The sequence below is a fragment of the Doryrhamphus excisus genome, linkage group LG15 (assembly GCF_037039965.1).
Source record: "Doryrhamphus excisus strain RoL-2023G ecotype Guam linkage group LG15, RoL_Dexc_Guam_v1.1, whole genome shotgun sequence".
Classification (NCBI taxonomy): Eukaryota; Metazoa; Chordata; class Actinopteri; order Syngnathiformes; family Syngnathidae; genus Doryrhamphus; species Doryrhamphus excisus.
The window spans coordinates 3,222,312-3,235,464 of record NC_136371.1 but is presented as its reverse complement, the minus strand read 5'-3'; the positions used below and the strand labels follow the sequence as shown (position 1 = coordinate 3,235,464).

The 13,153-nt window shown below is 42.8% G+C and overlaps 1 protein-coding gene across 12 annotated transcripts in view; it reads left to right on the top strand.

Moving 5' to 3' along the window:
- Positions 1-13,153, top strand: part of camta1a (calmodulin binding transcription activator 1a) — a 315,309-nt gene that overhangs the window by 282,146 nt on the left and 20,010 nt on the right. For 9 of the 12 annotated variants that reach the window (XM_058052094.2, XM_058052099.2, XM_058052093.2 and 6 more), the window contains 4 exons: positions 5,049-5,189; positions 7,077-9,346; positions 10,801-10,927; positions 12,233-12,367. In XM_058052094.2, the coding sequence (XP_057908077.2) occupies positions 5,049-5,189; positions 7,077-9,346; positions 10,801-10,927; positions 12,233-12,367 (2,673 nt within the window). Of the gene's footprint in view, positions 1-3,354; positions 3,653-5,048; positions 5,190-7,076; positions 9,347-10,800; positions 10,928-12,232; positions 12,368-13,153 lie in introns of those variants that run through there. The other 3 variants (XM_058052105.2, XM_058052095.2, XM_058052100.2) reach the window with 2 other exon arrangements.

Sequence of the window (13,153 nt, the reverse complement as noted above, 5' to 3'; positions counted from 1 at the left end):
AAGTGCCCTGGGCACCTCAGTCAGATAGAATTTCTGGCCGCTGACTGTTCCTACTTCCTGGAGCCATTTGCAAGTTTCAGATCAAAGGTCAGCTCATCCCATAACTCTGGCTCCACTCAGACCAAGCCAAGAGCATGCTGCCTTACTGACCCGAGAAGGACGTCAAGGCAGAGGAGGACGGCACGTTGGTTATTGATTCATGTTAGTATGTGGGAGCAGGAATGTCTGACTCACCAGAAAATACCAACCCCACCCCCGCTCCTAGCCCCTGTGTGCCCCCCCACATCCCCTTTGGACTGATCTATGCTGTTACCAGCTTAATAAATATCTGTTAGATGTTTCTTTGAGCTGGGATGTGTTTTATGAGTCTCTAGACCTGCCTAAAGACAGAGGTGATGTTGTGGAAAAGGTCAGGGTTTGTCAGATGATGGTAACGGTCAAATTGGGACTTTTGTGAAGCTGGAAAATCTTCCAGGGACCCGTTAACATACTCAACAACAACAGGCAGTCTGTAATTTGGGGGAGCTGAGCAGGGGACAGCAGGGCGATGACTTCCAATGGCCAATTATTTGAGTCGTGGCCAGGTAAAGAGCAGCAGCAGCCTTAAAGGCTCTTGCTGCTGCTTGCTGTGTACTGACAGGTTTCGTCACGTATAGCTTCTGTCTACATCATTATCCTCCTCACCGCTCCGCTTCCTGTCACTTTTAGGACATAATGCCTTGCTCCGGGACAGCCGCCGAGCAACAATAGCCTACAGTGTTCATTACATCTGTGACTTAATGTAAAAAGCAAGCACCATTTGCAGTAATGCGTTAAGTCATTAACTTTGGGAGTTGTTGGGACAAAGAGGGTGACGCCTTCTTGCTGCCAGGCTGTACAGAGGGGATCCATAAAGTGGAGAAAAAAAACCTTCATGCTTTCTGTATTTGCTTTTTATCTTCTCTTTTCTTTCTATGGCCCTTTTTAATGGAGGACTAGTGCTGACATAAGCTCCGTAATGGAGCAACATTGCCATCTAGTGGTAGTTTTGGATAGCATCTCCTTATTAAAGCTGGAAATGAGGACCTAAGTCAGGTTATTAGTTATACTCGCCAGACACTGAGGTACATCTATACAATCCAATGGCGATAAATACAGGACAGTTGTATTTAAAATATTGACTGTTTCATTTAACAATATCACACATCACACTCCTGATCACAATTTTAAAACCATTAAAAAAAGGAGTTATTTTGCACTGTTAGCGTTACTATGCTGATTTTTCGACCCTTTGTATTGAATTGTATTGAACTGTAAAGCAGCTACACACAATAACACACACAGAAAACTTTTTAGATTTAGTAAAATCTGCACTTATTCCAGCTGTATTTCCTTCCTGCCAAAAAGGGTCTGTTTTAATTTATTCCTCCGCCTCTGGGCATCCCCACACCCCTGGGATTGGTCACACGCCCAAAGTGCTTCCTAGCTATGAACCATTTAAGGACGTCCCGCCCTTCTGTGACATCACACAGGGGCAGTTTTACCACGCCTTTTGAAACTGAGCGTTTTGAGCCATCCCAAACTTCTTTCAGGGCTCACTTCTAAATGCGCAAACCTCATTATCTGAAACTTTGGTTTTGTTTAACACAAGAATACAACATAGGTCAGAAAAGTGGAAAAAGCTAATAGGTCCCCAAAAGTTTAAGACCATAGCTCAAAAAAACCCTGCAACCTGTCTAAAACAGCTGTTCAAAAAAGGACTCAGTAATTAGTAGTTGTGCCACTGTTGTTAATCATCTAATAAATTGGTTTGGGCATGCTTGATGCTAGTGTTTCCAAAGGAAATTCAAGATTTGGATGAAGGTTTTCATGATTATGAAGTCATATAGTAGATCATAGCCATTCACTCATTGATTTTGCACATTACAGTAAGTTGTTTGTTGTCGTTTGCAATGGTTAACAATTAAAACATCTAAAATTCTATATTACTGTATCGATATTTCAATATCTGTATCTATATACTGTAGGTGCAAAAAATATTTTGTGAGCAAGGCTGCATTTTTGATGCATGCCTCATATGGGCAGCTAACTTCACTTATGGTGCATTTTTTAAATCAAATTGGCCTATATTTCCAATCAGCAGAGATGGTTCTTTTTCTTCATGGAGAAACAACATCATATAATATGTGTGATTATCTCACATATCTGATTCCACAGATGTTCTGCTGATAAACCAGCAAAACGGATTTCCCTCTTCCTATCAGGATTATCTTTAAAAAAAAAATCAGTATTGAGTGCAGACGGCAAGATTGTGTGATGTGCAGTGTATTTACTTTTCTTGTAGGTTTCATATAATATGTACAGGTGTATATATCTCATAGATTGATGTTTCTTGACTACAGGAGCCCTTAGTTTAAAGTATTTCCCCAAAGCAGTGTCAAATCCTTCTTGAGCTTTTATTAGCACATTCACATTTTTGACACCGAACAAAGATTAAATGTGAATTTTGTGAATTGGTTAAGCTTTTTTTGTGGCCTACTACAGACCCAGAACACACTGTTGTGCATGGAGAGTGTTGGAATATGATGGCTGTGAAATGTGGCCTTGTCTGACCTCACCCTCGCTAACACCCTCTGGTGTTTGATGAGAAGAAGAGAAGAAGCAAGAGAGTGAGGAGAGGCCAAAAAGATTGGCATCATTACTCAGTCACGCTACAGTTCCATAGACAAGGCAGCCAGCTTGATTCACTCCTTTGGTCTCATGCTATAAACACGCAGCTCTCTCTGCAGCAATGCTCCCAGCATGCTGACAGATAGCACATGAGCAGCTTTAACAAATACTCACACAGACAGAAGGCCTGTCTTCAGGCGAGAGAGACTCGGTCAGAGAAGAACAGAGCAAGATCTGGGTGTATGATGCCATCCCATAGTGAACACTATGGTTAGGATGTATATGTGTCAGACTGATACCTGGGTGTTGTGGTGTGACTTTTAACAAGCAACCATTAGGATTATGACCTGACTTGTTTTTGTGGCGCATTTGTTATTTCTAATGTCTAAACTACAAAAAAACAGCCTTGATGATAACTGCATGTGAACATCTCATGGCCTTCAGGAGTGGGGCCTGGCCACTCAAATTAAATGTTTCTTTTACCTGCCACAGTAAGTTGAGTGCAGCATATGCTATGACCTCTACTGACATCTGTCGGTGAACAGTATGTATTGCTGCCAAGAATGTTGAGCTTTCCCAACGACCTTGCTTTGCACTTGCTTAGTTACGTTCTATTCATCATCATCTACATTCATTTGTTCAATTTCTACACCATTTGTTCTCATTAGGTTTATATGTGAGCTGAAGTTTATCCCAGGTGACTTTGGGTAACAGGCAGGGTACACCCTGGACTGGTTACCAGTCAATCACTGGACACAGGAGAGATAAATCTATATATTAATGCTCAGCCTTCACCAAATCCTCATCAGGTCAGCACAGGCGTGATTCAAACATCTACCACGTGATGTGGATCAAACCAAGGAAGTTTTGAAGTGGGTGGGTGCTACTAGACCTCAGTCTTAAAATATTTTGCATCCCAGTTTTTTTCTTCCTAGTGCTTTGCGTGCTGTCTACGGGATGAAAAGATGTGTTAAATTTCTTTATAGGAAGGCGCTTAGTCAAAGTAAGTACTTTTACTTACGCACACCTGGCGGTGACGTTGACGTACATAGACTCACCACTTAATGCGGGCTCACTTCCTGTTTCCCAGTGTGCTTTGCTGTACCGTTGTTTATTTTGTTTTTTTAATATTTCATTACAAGCTTCAATTGTACAAAACAATAACACTATATGCAGAATTACAGGAACATAAAAGTGCAATTCTACAGAACAATATCAACATAAATAAAAATAAAAAAATAAATAACAAAGAAAGGAATGTGCGAGGGATATTGCTTGAAAATAAGAACAACAAAATAAAAATGGAAAACATGTCACTTAAGCTTGTTCTTCATATGAATTGTTTTTTTAGAACGTTCTCCAATGTATGAAAGGTTTTCAGTGCTTTTCTGTTTTTGAATATCAGTTTCAGTGATTCGTATAACATTTTCAGTTCAGAAGAAAACCGGAGCTGTGCCGTTGTTGTAAATGGCGAATAAATTACATGTTTACAGCTCACGTAGTTGTTGGTTATTCGGCATTATTTGTTGGTAGCGTTATCTGTTGTTATGTATTTAATAAAGTGCTTTCTTTAAGACACCGTGAGTAAGAATGGTAGGTGGAATATTAAGGCACCTGCACATCAAGGATGCGAGCGAGTGCGGAAGTTGCGTTGCTAACGAAAAATTAGCTATTTGCTACCCGCTCAAATAGCGACAAAAACCTTATATAATCTCCGTAAAGTGAGTTTTTTGTGGTCGAGCTGCTCTGTTTATTTACGCCATGTTTATACCACGTGATTCAGTTCTGCCATATATCTGTCACGTATCTGATTAGACACATTGGCTTGGTTAGCAAGTGCAGCAGTGGATAGTATTAGTGGATGGTATTAGGATGTGCTGGCAAAGTCTGTCTGAGCTCACCAATCTCTTGTCATTCCCTTGAGTGCAGCACCAGGAGCATCACCTAGGTGGTGTTTCATCCCAGATGTTTCTCCTGTCAGAGCAAATAATTAGGTTGAGGTGCGGAAGGAGTCGGATTGTTGTCACTTTCAACAACTCTCATTGAGAGGACACAATAGTAGGCAGAGAAAGAAAAGGCAACTTTGACAATGGGAAGTGCAATAATGCGACAAGGCAGTGATGGGAGATAAATGTTGCTCAGGAAAAGACTAAGGCACAATACAGTTTTGTTCCTGTTATCACAGAATAGTGGAAAGTATGATGTAAAATGAAAACAAATTATTTTAGGTCAGTCAGGTTGTTTGTTTTGCCCTTAAACCAAAGCAGAAATCTCTGTGAGGTGTCACTTGAGCGACATTACTGTTGTCAGGTAGCAGGTCGAGCGGGGCGAGGGGGCTGGCGTAGCTGGTGGTCTGTTTGGGCTGGCTGACATCTGTGTCTCCTCCTCTCTCCCGGCAGTTCATGGTATCAAGTGGACTTGCAGCAATGGGAACAGCAGCTCTGGCTTCTCAGTGGAGCAGCTAGTGCAACAAATACTGGACAGCCACCAAACTAAGCCACCTCCCCGGACTCACAACTGCCTCTGCACGGGCACTCTGGGTAAGGGCTTGAGCAAGTGGGGCTGAGTTTGCTCTCGAGAGACTATAGCAGCAAAACATGTTAATTATACGTTTGTAATACAGTCAGTCAGGAAACATTCTTACTTCTTTAGAGTTAAACTTAAAAAAATTATAATTGCACAAATGCTGGAATCAATGCATTTACACTAATGACATTATCTGTCAAAGATGATCTTTCTACTAATAGTGATCTGATCTTAATAATAGATGAGTGTTTGTTTAAGTTACATTACAAAAGAAGTGTTTAGTTGTGAATCCCAACACTGAGTGACTGGAGGCCTTGGAAATGCACACTATATTCCCTAAAGCAGGGGTCTCAAACACCCGGCCCGCGGGCCAAATGTGGCCCGCAGGACACTAGTTTGAGGCCCCCGCCTTGATATGAAAGTTTAATGTTAGTGCGGCCCGCGCAAGTTTGATATGGATGCTGTATGGTATCATGTACCCAGAAAAAAATATTATGTTTGATTAATGTTCATGTTAAAGGTTAAATAACTGTTAATAGTTATCCTCCCTATCCGTGTGGAAGTGGTAAGTTTTTGGCTATTTAAGTTTAAAGGAAATAACTTGAAGGCTACCGTTTAGGTCGCTAGCTCTCTAGTTTGCGAGTTAGCATGTGTCTCGAGACCCTGCAGTTGCGCAATATGTTGTAAATAAAAAGAGTATAAATGTGACTATAGTCGTGTTTTGTCATGTCTACAGGGCTCTAATAATGCTTTGTTCATTTTAATCTGAAAAAAATAATTTGTTACCCACCAAATATGTGGTTTCTTAAGTTTTTATTATTTGCCGTTTTATTATTATATTTATTTATTCATTACTGATTGATTGATTTTTCTTATTTTTCATCTTATTTTGTGTAGAAAAATAAAAAGTAAGATATTTGAGAACAGTGGAATGTTTTATCAGAGCTTTTCTTGTAGAAAATTGGAACCAAAGCGAAGTTTTTTTAAATTTATTTGTTTTTAATAAATGCGTTTTTTTGGAAAACCTGATGCGGCCCAGTCTCACCCAGACCCTAGCTCCAGTGGCCCCCAAGTAAATTGAGTTTGAGACCCCTGCCCTAAAGTATCCTTTCCAAGTATACTAATTTAAGTAACATCCCATTCTTAATCCATAGGGATTAATATGACATCGGACCACATTTTGCAGCTACAACAGCTTTAACTCTTCTAGGAAGGTTTTCCACAGGGTTTAGGTGAATGTAGATGTGAATTTTTGTCCCGTCGTACAGAAGTGCATTTCTGAGGTCAGACACTGATGTTGGATGGACGGTCTGTAACTCATCATATAAATGTTCTGTTGGGTTGAGGTCAGAACTCTGTGCAGGCCAGTCAAGCTCCACGAAAAGTTGAAGCTGTTATACCTGTAGATGTCGAGGTTAGGTCAACGTCACATTAAACCCTATATGGATTAGGAATGGGGTGTGACTTAAAGGTCACTGTATGTATTTTGGCAATAAGGAACTGTTGACTCATGGGACAAGAACTGAAGAAGTCTAAGACTAAGTAGTTTGGAAAATGGCATTATTGGCGTCTGTGAGGCGGGTCTTTGTAGATATTAGCAGAATAAATATATTTGTGATCTTAATACAGTTTATAGCCTTGAGGACATATTATCCTGTGCATCCAGAAATGACAGCCGTGACGTCTTGTTTATTCTTTTTTTCCCCTAATCTCTGCTCAGTATCAGCACCTCTCAGCACTGACACAAAATTCAGAGGGAGCTCCAATTTGTAGTTTTCCAAGCAATGTTTTCATAAAAATATAGTAATATGTTATAATTGCAAGATGTACAAGTGCAGATCACCCTTTCCTTCAAGCAGTCACCCACACCAATCCTTGCTTTGTTTCCTGTTTGCTCCCAGGTGCAGGTAGCAGTGTGCACCACAAATGCAACAGCGCCAAACACCGCATCATCTCCCCCAAAGTGGACGCCCGCACAGGAGCTTATAGCAATGCTCACTCTGAAGTACAAAACAACGACGTGTCAGAAGGGAAGACTGAGCACTGTGGCCATGGCGGAGGCAAAAGCTCAGGTGGAGGAGGCGGAGGAGGCAGCACCAGGGAGAAACGTAACGGAAAAGTCCACAAGCCAATCTTATTGCATCAGAACAGCACCGAGGTATCATCCACCAACCAGGTTGAGGTGCCCGACACCACACAGAACTCGCCTGTGTCCATCAGCAGTGGTCTCAACAGCGACCCAGATATCGCCGACAGTCCTGTGGTGACCGGAATGAGTCATGTGGCTTCCGTAATGTCTGGCCTCTCCCAGGGGGTCTTTATTTCAGATGTTTCTGGAGACCCTGTCTATAGCATGTCTCCAACTGGTGGCCCAAACACTCACCTCATGGGTGCAGATGCCACCTCCCAGGGCTTAGTCCTCTCTGATCGTCACAAATTTGCTTTCCCCAGTGGAGGAGTAGGGGAATCAGGCAATACAGGAGACAGTCTTTCCATGTTGTCAACCGCAGGTGTTTCTGAAGAACTGGTGCTGTCAAGCAGTCTGGACTCTGGAACTATCAAGATCCCAGAAACCAATATGAACTTTGACCCCGACTGCTTCCTGAACAACCCCAAACAAGGCCAGACCTACGGAGGCAGTGCAATGAAGACAGAGACAAACTGTGCCTCATCCTCCTGCGCGGTCAGTGGCAGTGCTAACGACACATTGCAGACCTCCCCTTCAATGTCAGACAATGGCTACAGCTTCAGCTCAGCTTTAGTGAAGAACATCAAGACAGAGGACACATCCTTTGAGCAGCAGCTGGCCAAGGAAAGTGGCTACCAGGTGGGGGCAGTCGTGAACTGTGGGAGTGGGGTGTCTGTTCCGCAAGGTGCTGGTTCAGGCCAGGGTGGCCTCTCTTTGACCACGGCCGGATCCTTGCTTCCTTCCGGTGGGGGTCTTAGTCCGAGCACCACTCTGGAGCAGATGGATTTCAGTGCAATTGACGCCAAGCAAGACTATGCGTCCAGCACCTCTACAGTGAGCTATGGTCAGGCCTTGTCTAGTCCTCACATGCCACACCAGAACCGTTCTCCCAGTTTCTTTCTTCAGGATGCCTCTCAATCCAGCCAGGTTCAGCAGGGAAGAGCCAGCATGGGCCAGAAAACACACATCGTGGAGCATAACTCCCATGACTACATTGGGCTGCAGGTAGTAAAGACGGAATCTCTTGGCAGCAACGGTCACCTTCACCACCACCAGCAGACCCAACATAGAGCCAACTGTAATGGAGGCTCACCAACAGATGGCATTGGCCAAGCTGGCTCCCTGCAGCTGCTACAGTACCAGGGGGCATTCGCTGGTCTCGGTACTGAGCACGAGGAGGTAGTGGGTATGGAGCAGCCAGGCGGTGGCAGTTCAGGACAGGCTGCACGCACAGAAAATAGTGCAGAGAATGTACTCAACCAAGGCGATCAAATGCAGACCTGTGTGTCACGAAACGGAGAGGGAGGTGGTGCTGAGCACTATCTGCAGCAGGCGTCCGATGGTGGAACGGGAGGAAATGGTGGCACGGGTGAAGGTGTCGCAGTTCACAATGGAAGCAGTGATGGTAGCAATCATACTCCTCAGCAGCAGCAGCAGCTGCAGCCGCTCCTCCAGGGCATGGTCCAGGGACTCTATAACACCGTTGCAGCCCACCAAAGCCTGGGAGGAACAGCTAATAATGGAGGAGCAGGGGGGGCAGGAATAGAGATCAGTCTGGATCACTTTGACATCTCTTTTGGAAACCAGTTCTCTGACCTCATTAATGACTTCATTTCAGTCGATGGCAGTGGAACAGCCATGTCAACTGGAGGGACCCTCTATGCTCACCAGCTTGTCACGTCCCATAGCTCCGATGCTCAAAACACTGGCGGTGGGGCCGCCCCACAGGGCCAGGAGGATGTAGTGTCCAGGGGTTCTGGTTACAACACATCAGAGCTGTGCCTGCAGCCATGCTGCAGTCCCCAGTCTCTCAATGGAGGAGCGGGAGCAGGAGGAAACACGGTGGAGGCGGGTTCACTGTCATATATGAATGTAGCCGACGTGGTCTCTGCAGCTGTTGCCCACGGCACCCTGGGGATGCTTCAGGCCACCGGGCGGCTCTTCATCGTCACTGACTACTCTCCTGAGTGGTCCTATCCTGAGGTGAGTGAGTCATAAAAATAATAAAATACACCGCATGTTTGATTTCACTAGAGAGGGTCAACAAGCTGCACAGTGAGGAGTGGTTAGGAGACATGGGTTCGATTCCCCCCTCGGGCATCTCTGTGTGGAGGTTGCACGTTCTCCCCGTGCGTGTGTGGGTTTTCTCCAGAGTACCCGGTTTCCTCCGACATTCCAAAAACATACATTCATTCATTTTCTACCGCTTATCCTCACGAGGGTCTCGGGGGTGCTGGAGCCTATCCCAGCTGTCTTCGGGCGAGAGGCAGGGTACACCCTGGACTGGTCGCCAGCCAATCACAGGGCACATATAGACAAACAACCATTCACACTCACATTCATACCTATGGACAATTTGGAGTCGCCAATTAACCTAGCATGTTTTTGGAATGTGGGAAGAAACCGGAGTACCCAGAGAAAACCCATGCATGCACAGGGAGAACATGCAAACTCCACACAAAGATGGCCGAGGATGGAATTGAACCCTGATCTTTTAGCTGTGAGGTCAGTGCGCTAACCACTCACCCACCGTGCAGCACCAAAAACATACATGTTAGGTTAAATGGTGACTCCAAATTGTCCATAGGTATGAATGTGAGTGTGAATGGTTGTTTGTCTATATGTGCCCTGTGATTGGCTGGCGACCAGTCCGGGGTGTATCCCGCCTCTTGCCCAAAGACAGCTGGGATAGGCTCCAGCACCCCCGCGACCCTCGTGAGAATAAGCGGTACAGAAAATGGATGGATGGAGCGCCAACAGTGATTCAAATACACTTGTTATGGGATGGTATATAACAATAGCTGATGGAATTGTTGCATACAGCATTTGTCCCATAAAGTGGACAAAACTTTGTCCACAAGATGGCAGTAGAGAACAAAATAAAAATTCCTGCCATCTGTTTGTGTCTAGTTGTAATATCCTACTATGTACACTGGGTGGCAGGATACAATAAGACTATAGACTACTTGTTTCTGATATTTTAGTTGTTGTTTATCCACATAAATGGATAGAATATGACAAACACATGGAATTATGTTGTACTTACAGTACATAACATACCACTGCAAACTACAACCACAATAATAGAGTATAATATTGCTAAATTATTGAAGAGTATTATAATCTTTTCTTCTAAAAGAATAAAATAATAATAATAAAGAATCTTTTATTCTAATTAGATAAGTTTTTGCCAACCTTTTTTTGTTTGTAGTTGTTTTGTAAGTAAGTTGTCAAGAGATTTGAGCGATTCATTATATATTTCTAGCTCAGAGGCATAATGTCATAATTGAACAGTTATAAAAATCTAAACACAAAGGTTCGGTAGTGGAAGTGATGTGTTGGAGACCCCTGCTTTAGATGATGCAGATCAACCTAATGTTGTGCCCGGGAAGCACAATATTAAGATATATAAGCTTGTGATCATGTGTGTTTTTAAGGGTGGCGTTAAAGTGCTAATCACGGGGCCCTGGCAAGAGGCAGGCTCAAACTACAGTTGTTTGTTCGACCAGATTTCAGTCCCCGCCTCTCTCATCCAACCAGGAGTGCTGCGTTGCTACTGCCCAGGTAAGATGTGAATGACAATTATTATTTTAGCAAAATATATATGATCATATTTTAAAGAGGACCTATTACGCTTTTTTTCCACTTTTTTGAAATGTGAACATTATTAGACTTTTGTGAATGATGCTAAAGTTTCAGGGAGTTTTTTCAAACACCTTCACATTGAGCCGGACTTCCTTATATGGGCATTTCGGGGTGCAAGCTGTAGGTCCTCGGGAACACCTGAGAGTGTTACCAATCACAGCGGAGTGGGCGTGCCCAGAGGCGATCCATGGGTGGAATAAATTAGACCAGACCATTTAGGAAATTCAAGGAAGTACAGCTGGAATCGGTGCAGGTTCTGGAAGATCTAGAGAGCTTTCTGTGCGGGCTATAGTGTGTAGCTGTCAAAAATTTGCACAATAGGTTCCCTTTATGAAAAAAATTCTGCTACCTACACTTGTACCTACATACACGTGTACAGTATGTGTATGTACCCTAAATACTAGTTTTATATACACACGTACAGTATGTGTATGTGCACTAAATACTAGTTTTATATACACATGTACAGTATGTGTATGTACCCTAAATACTACATTTATATACACACGCACAGTATGTGTATGTACCCTAAATACTACATTTATATGCACATGTACAGTAAGTGTATGTACCACAAATACTACTTTGATATACACACGTACCGTATGTGTATGTACCCTAAATACTACATTTACATATGTGTATACAATATGTGTATGTACCCCGTGCCCAGAGGCGTTCCATGGATGGAATAAATTAAAACAGACCATTTTGGAAAATTCAAGGAAGTACAGCTGGAATAGGTACAGGTTCTGGAAGATCTAGACAGCTTTTTGTGCAGGTGAAAGTGTGTTGCTGTCAAAAATTTGCATAATACGTCCTCTTTATGCAAAAATGTCTGCTTCTCAGTGTCCCATGTTTGGTGTTTTCGTGCAAATTGGCAACGTTGTGGTGTTGAAGGAGACTTTTTGAAGCTTTTTGTTCTTATAACCGTTCTCTCACAAGCAGCAATCTTTATTTTGGCCGAGGATTGTCATGTGATGACCCAAAACGCACATAACAAGACGCACCTATTTTGACTATAACGCCCTAAAAAAAAAAAACCCGCCAAAAACGTCAACAATGTTGTATTTTCTCTACCGAGTGCAGTTCAAAAGAACGCAATGGGACACCAATCTGTACTGACTAGGAAACAAGAACAAATATATGAACAAGTACGAATAGGCAACCAAATTATTAGTCCCCATTCCATGTTATACATTTCTCTGTGTACTCTCTCCTCAGCCCATGACACAGGTCTGGTGACACTACAAGTGGCTGTCAGTAACCAGATCATCTCCAACTCTGTGGTTTTTGAATATAAGGCCCGTGCTCTTCCCTCCTTGCCGTCTTCTCAGCATGACTGGCTCTCGCTGGATGGTAAGACTCTCTGATACTTTATTACTTCAACTTATTTGAGCTTTTTTTTATACAACCCTACAATATATTATATTGTTTCTAATCTCTCTATCGCCAAATTACTATTGAACTTCTTGAAATTGTTCATTGTGATTGCATTCCGCTTCCTCATCAAGCGTTGCAGATTCACTCTTGCTTTGCTTTCAAATAATTTCACACCTCATACATTTGCATTATATTCATATTAGCTTTCCGCTGAAGCAAGCTGCAAGATGGGCCGAGTAATAAAAGAGATAAAACGACCACCAACTGCAATGTTTTCCACTCTCCTGTAGCCATATAATGTTTATTATATGCATATGTGGCTGTTAAATAGAGATTTCAGCTCTGTATTCACTGTCATCTTTAAATGGGTGCAGCACATCTGAATGAAATTACAGTGGGGAACATACAGCAGGCTTCACATATATCTTATTCATTAGAAAAGAAGTGCAAAATTACACTGAGTTGTGTTTATGCTATTTATATATTAGTATGTTTAGTAGTATGTTTATAGCCATAATTCATGGTGGTTTTTTAGTCATTTTTGGTGAAAAAGCGATTGCTCCTAATAACTGGTTGGGTCACCCTTAGCAGTAACAACTGCCATAAAGCTTTGCAGTAATTTGTGATGAGTTTCTTACAGCAACGGAGGACTATTTTTATAATATTATTGTTATAATTCAGCCACGTTGGAGGGCTTTCCAGCATGAGCCAACTTTTTAAGGTCATGCCACAGAATATCAAAAGGATGCAGGTTCTTTTTAT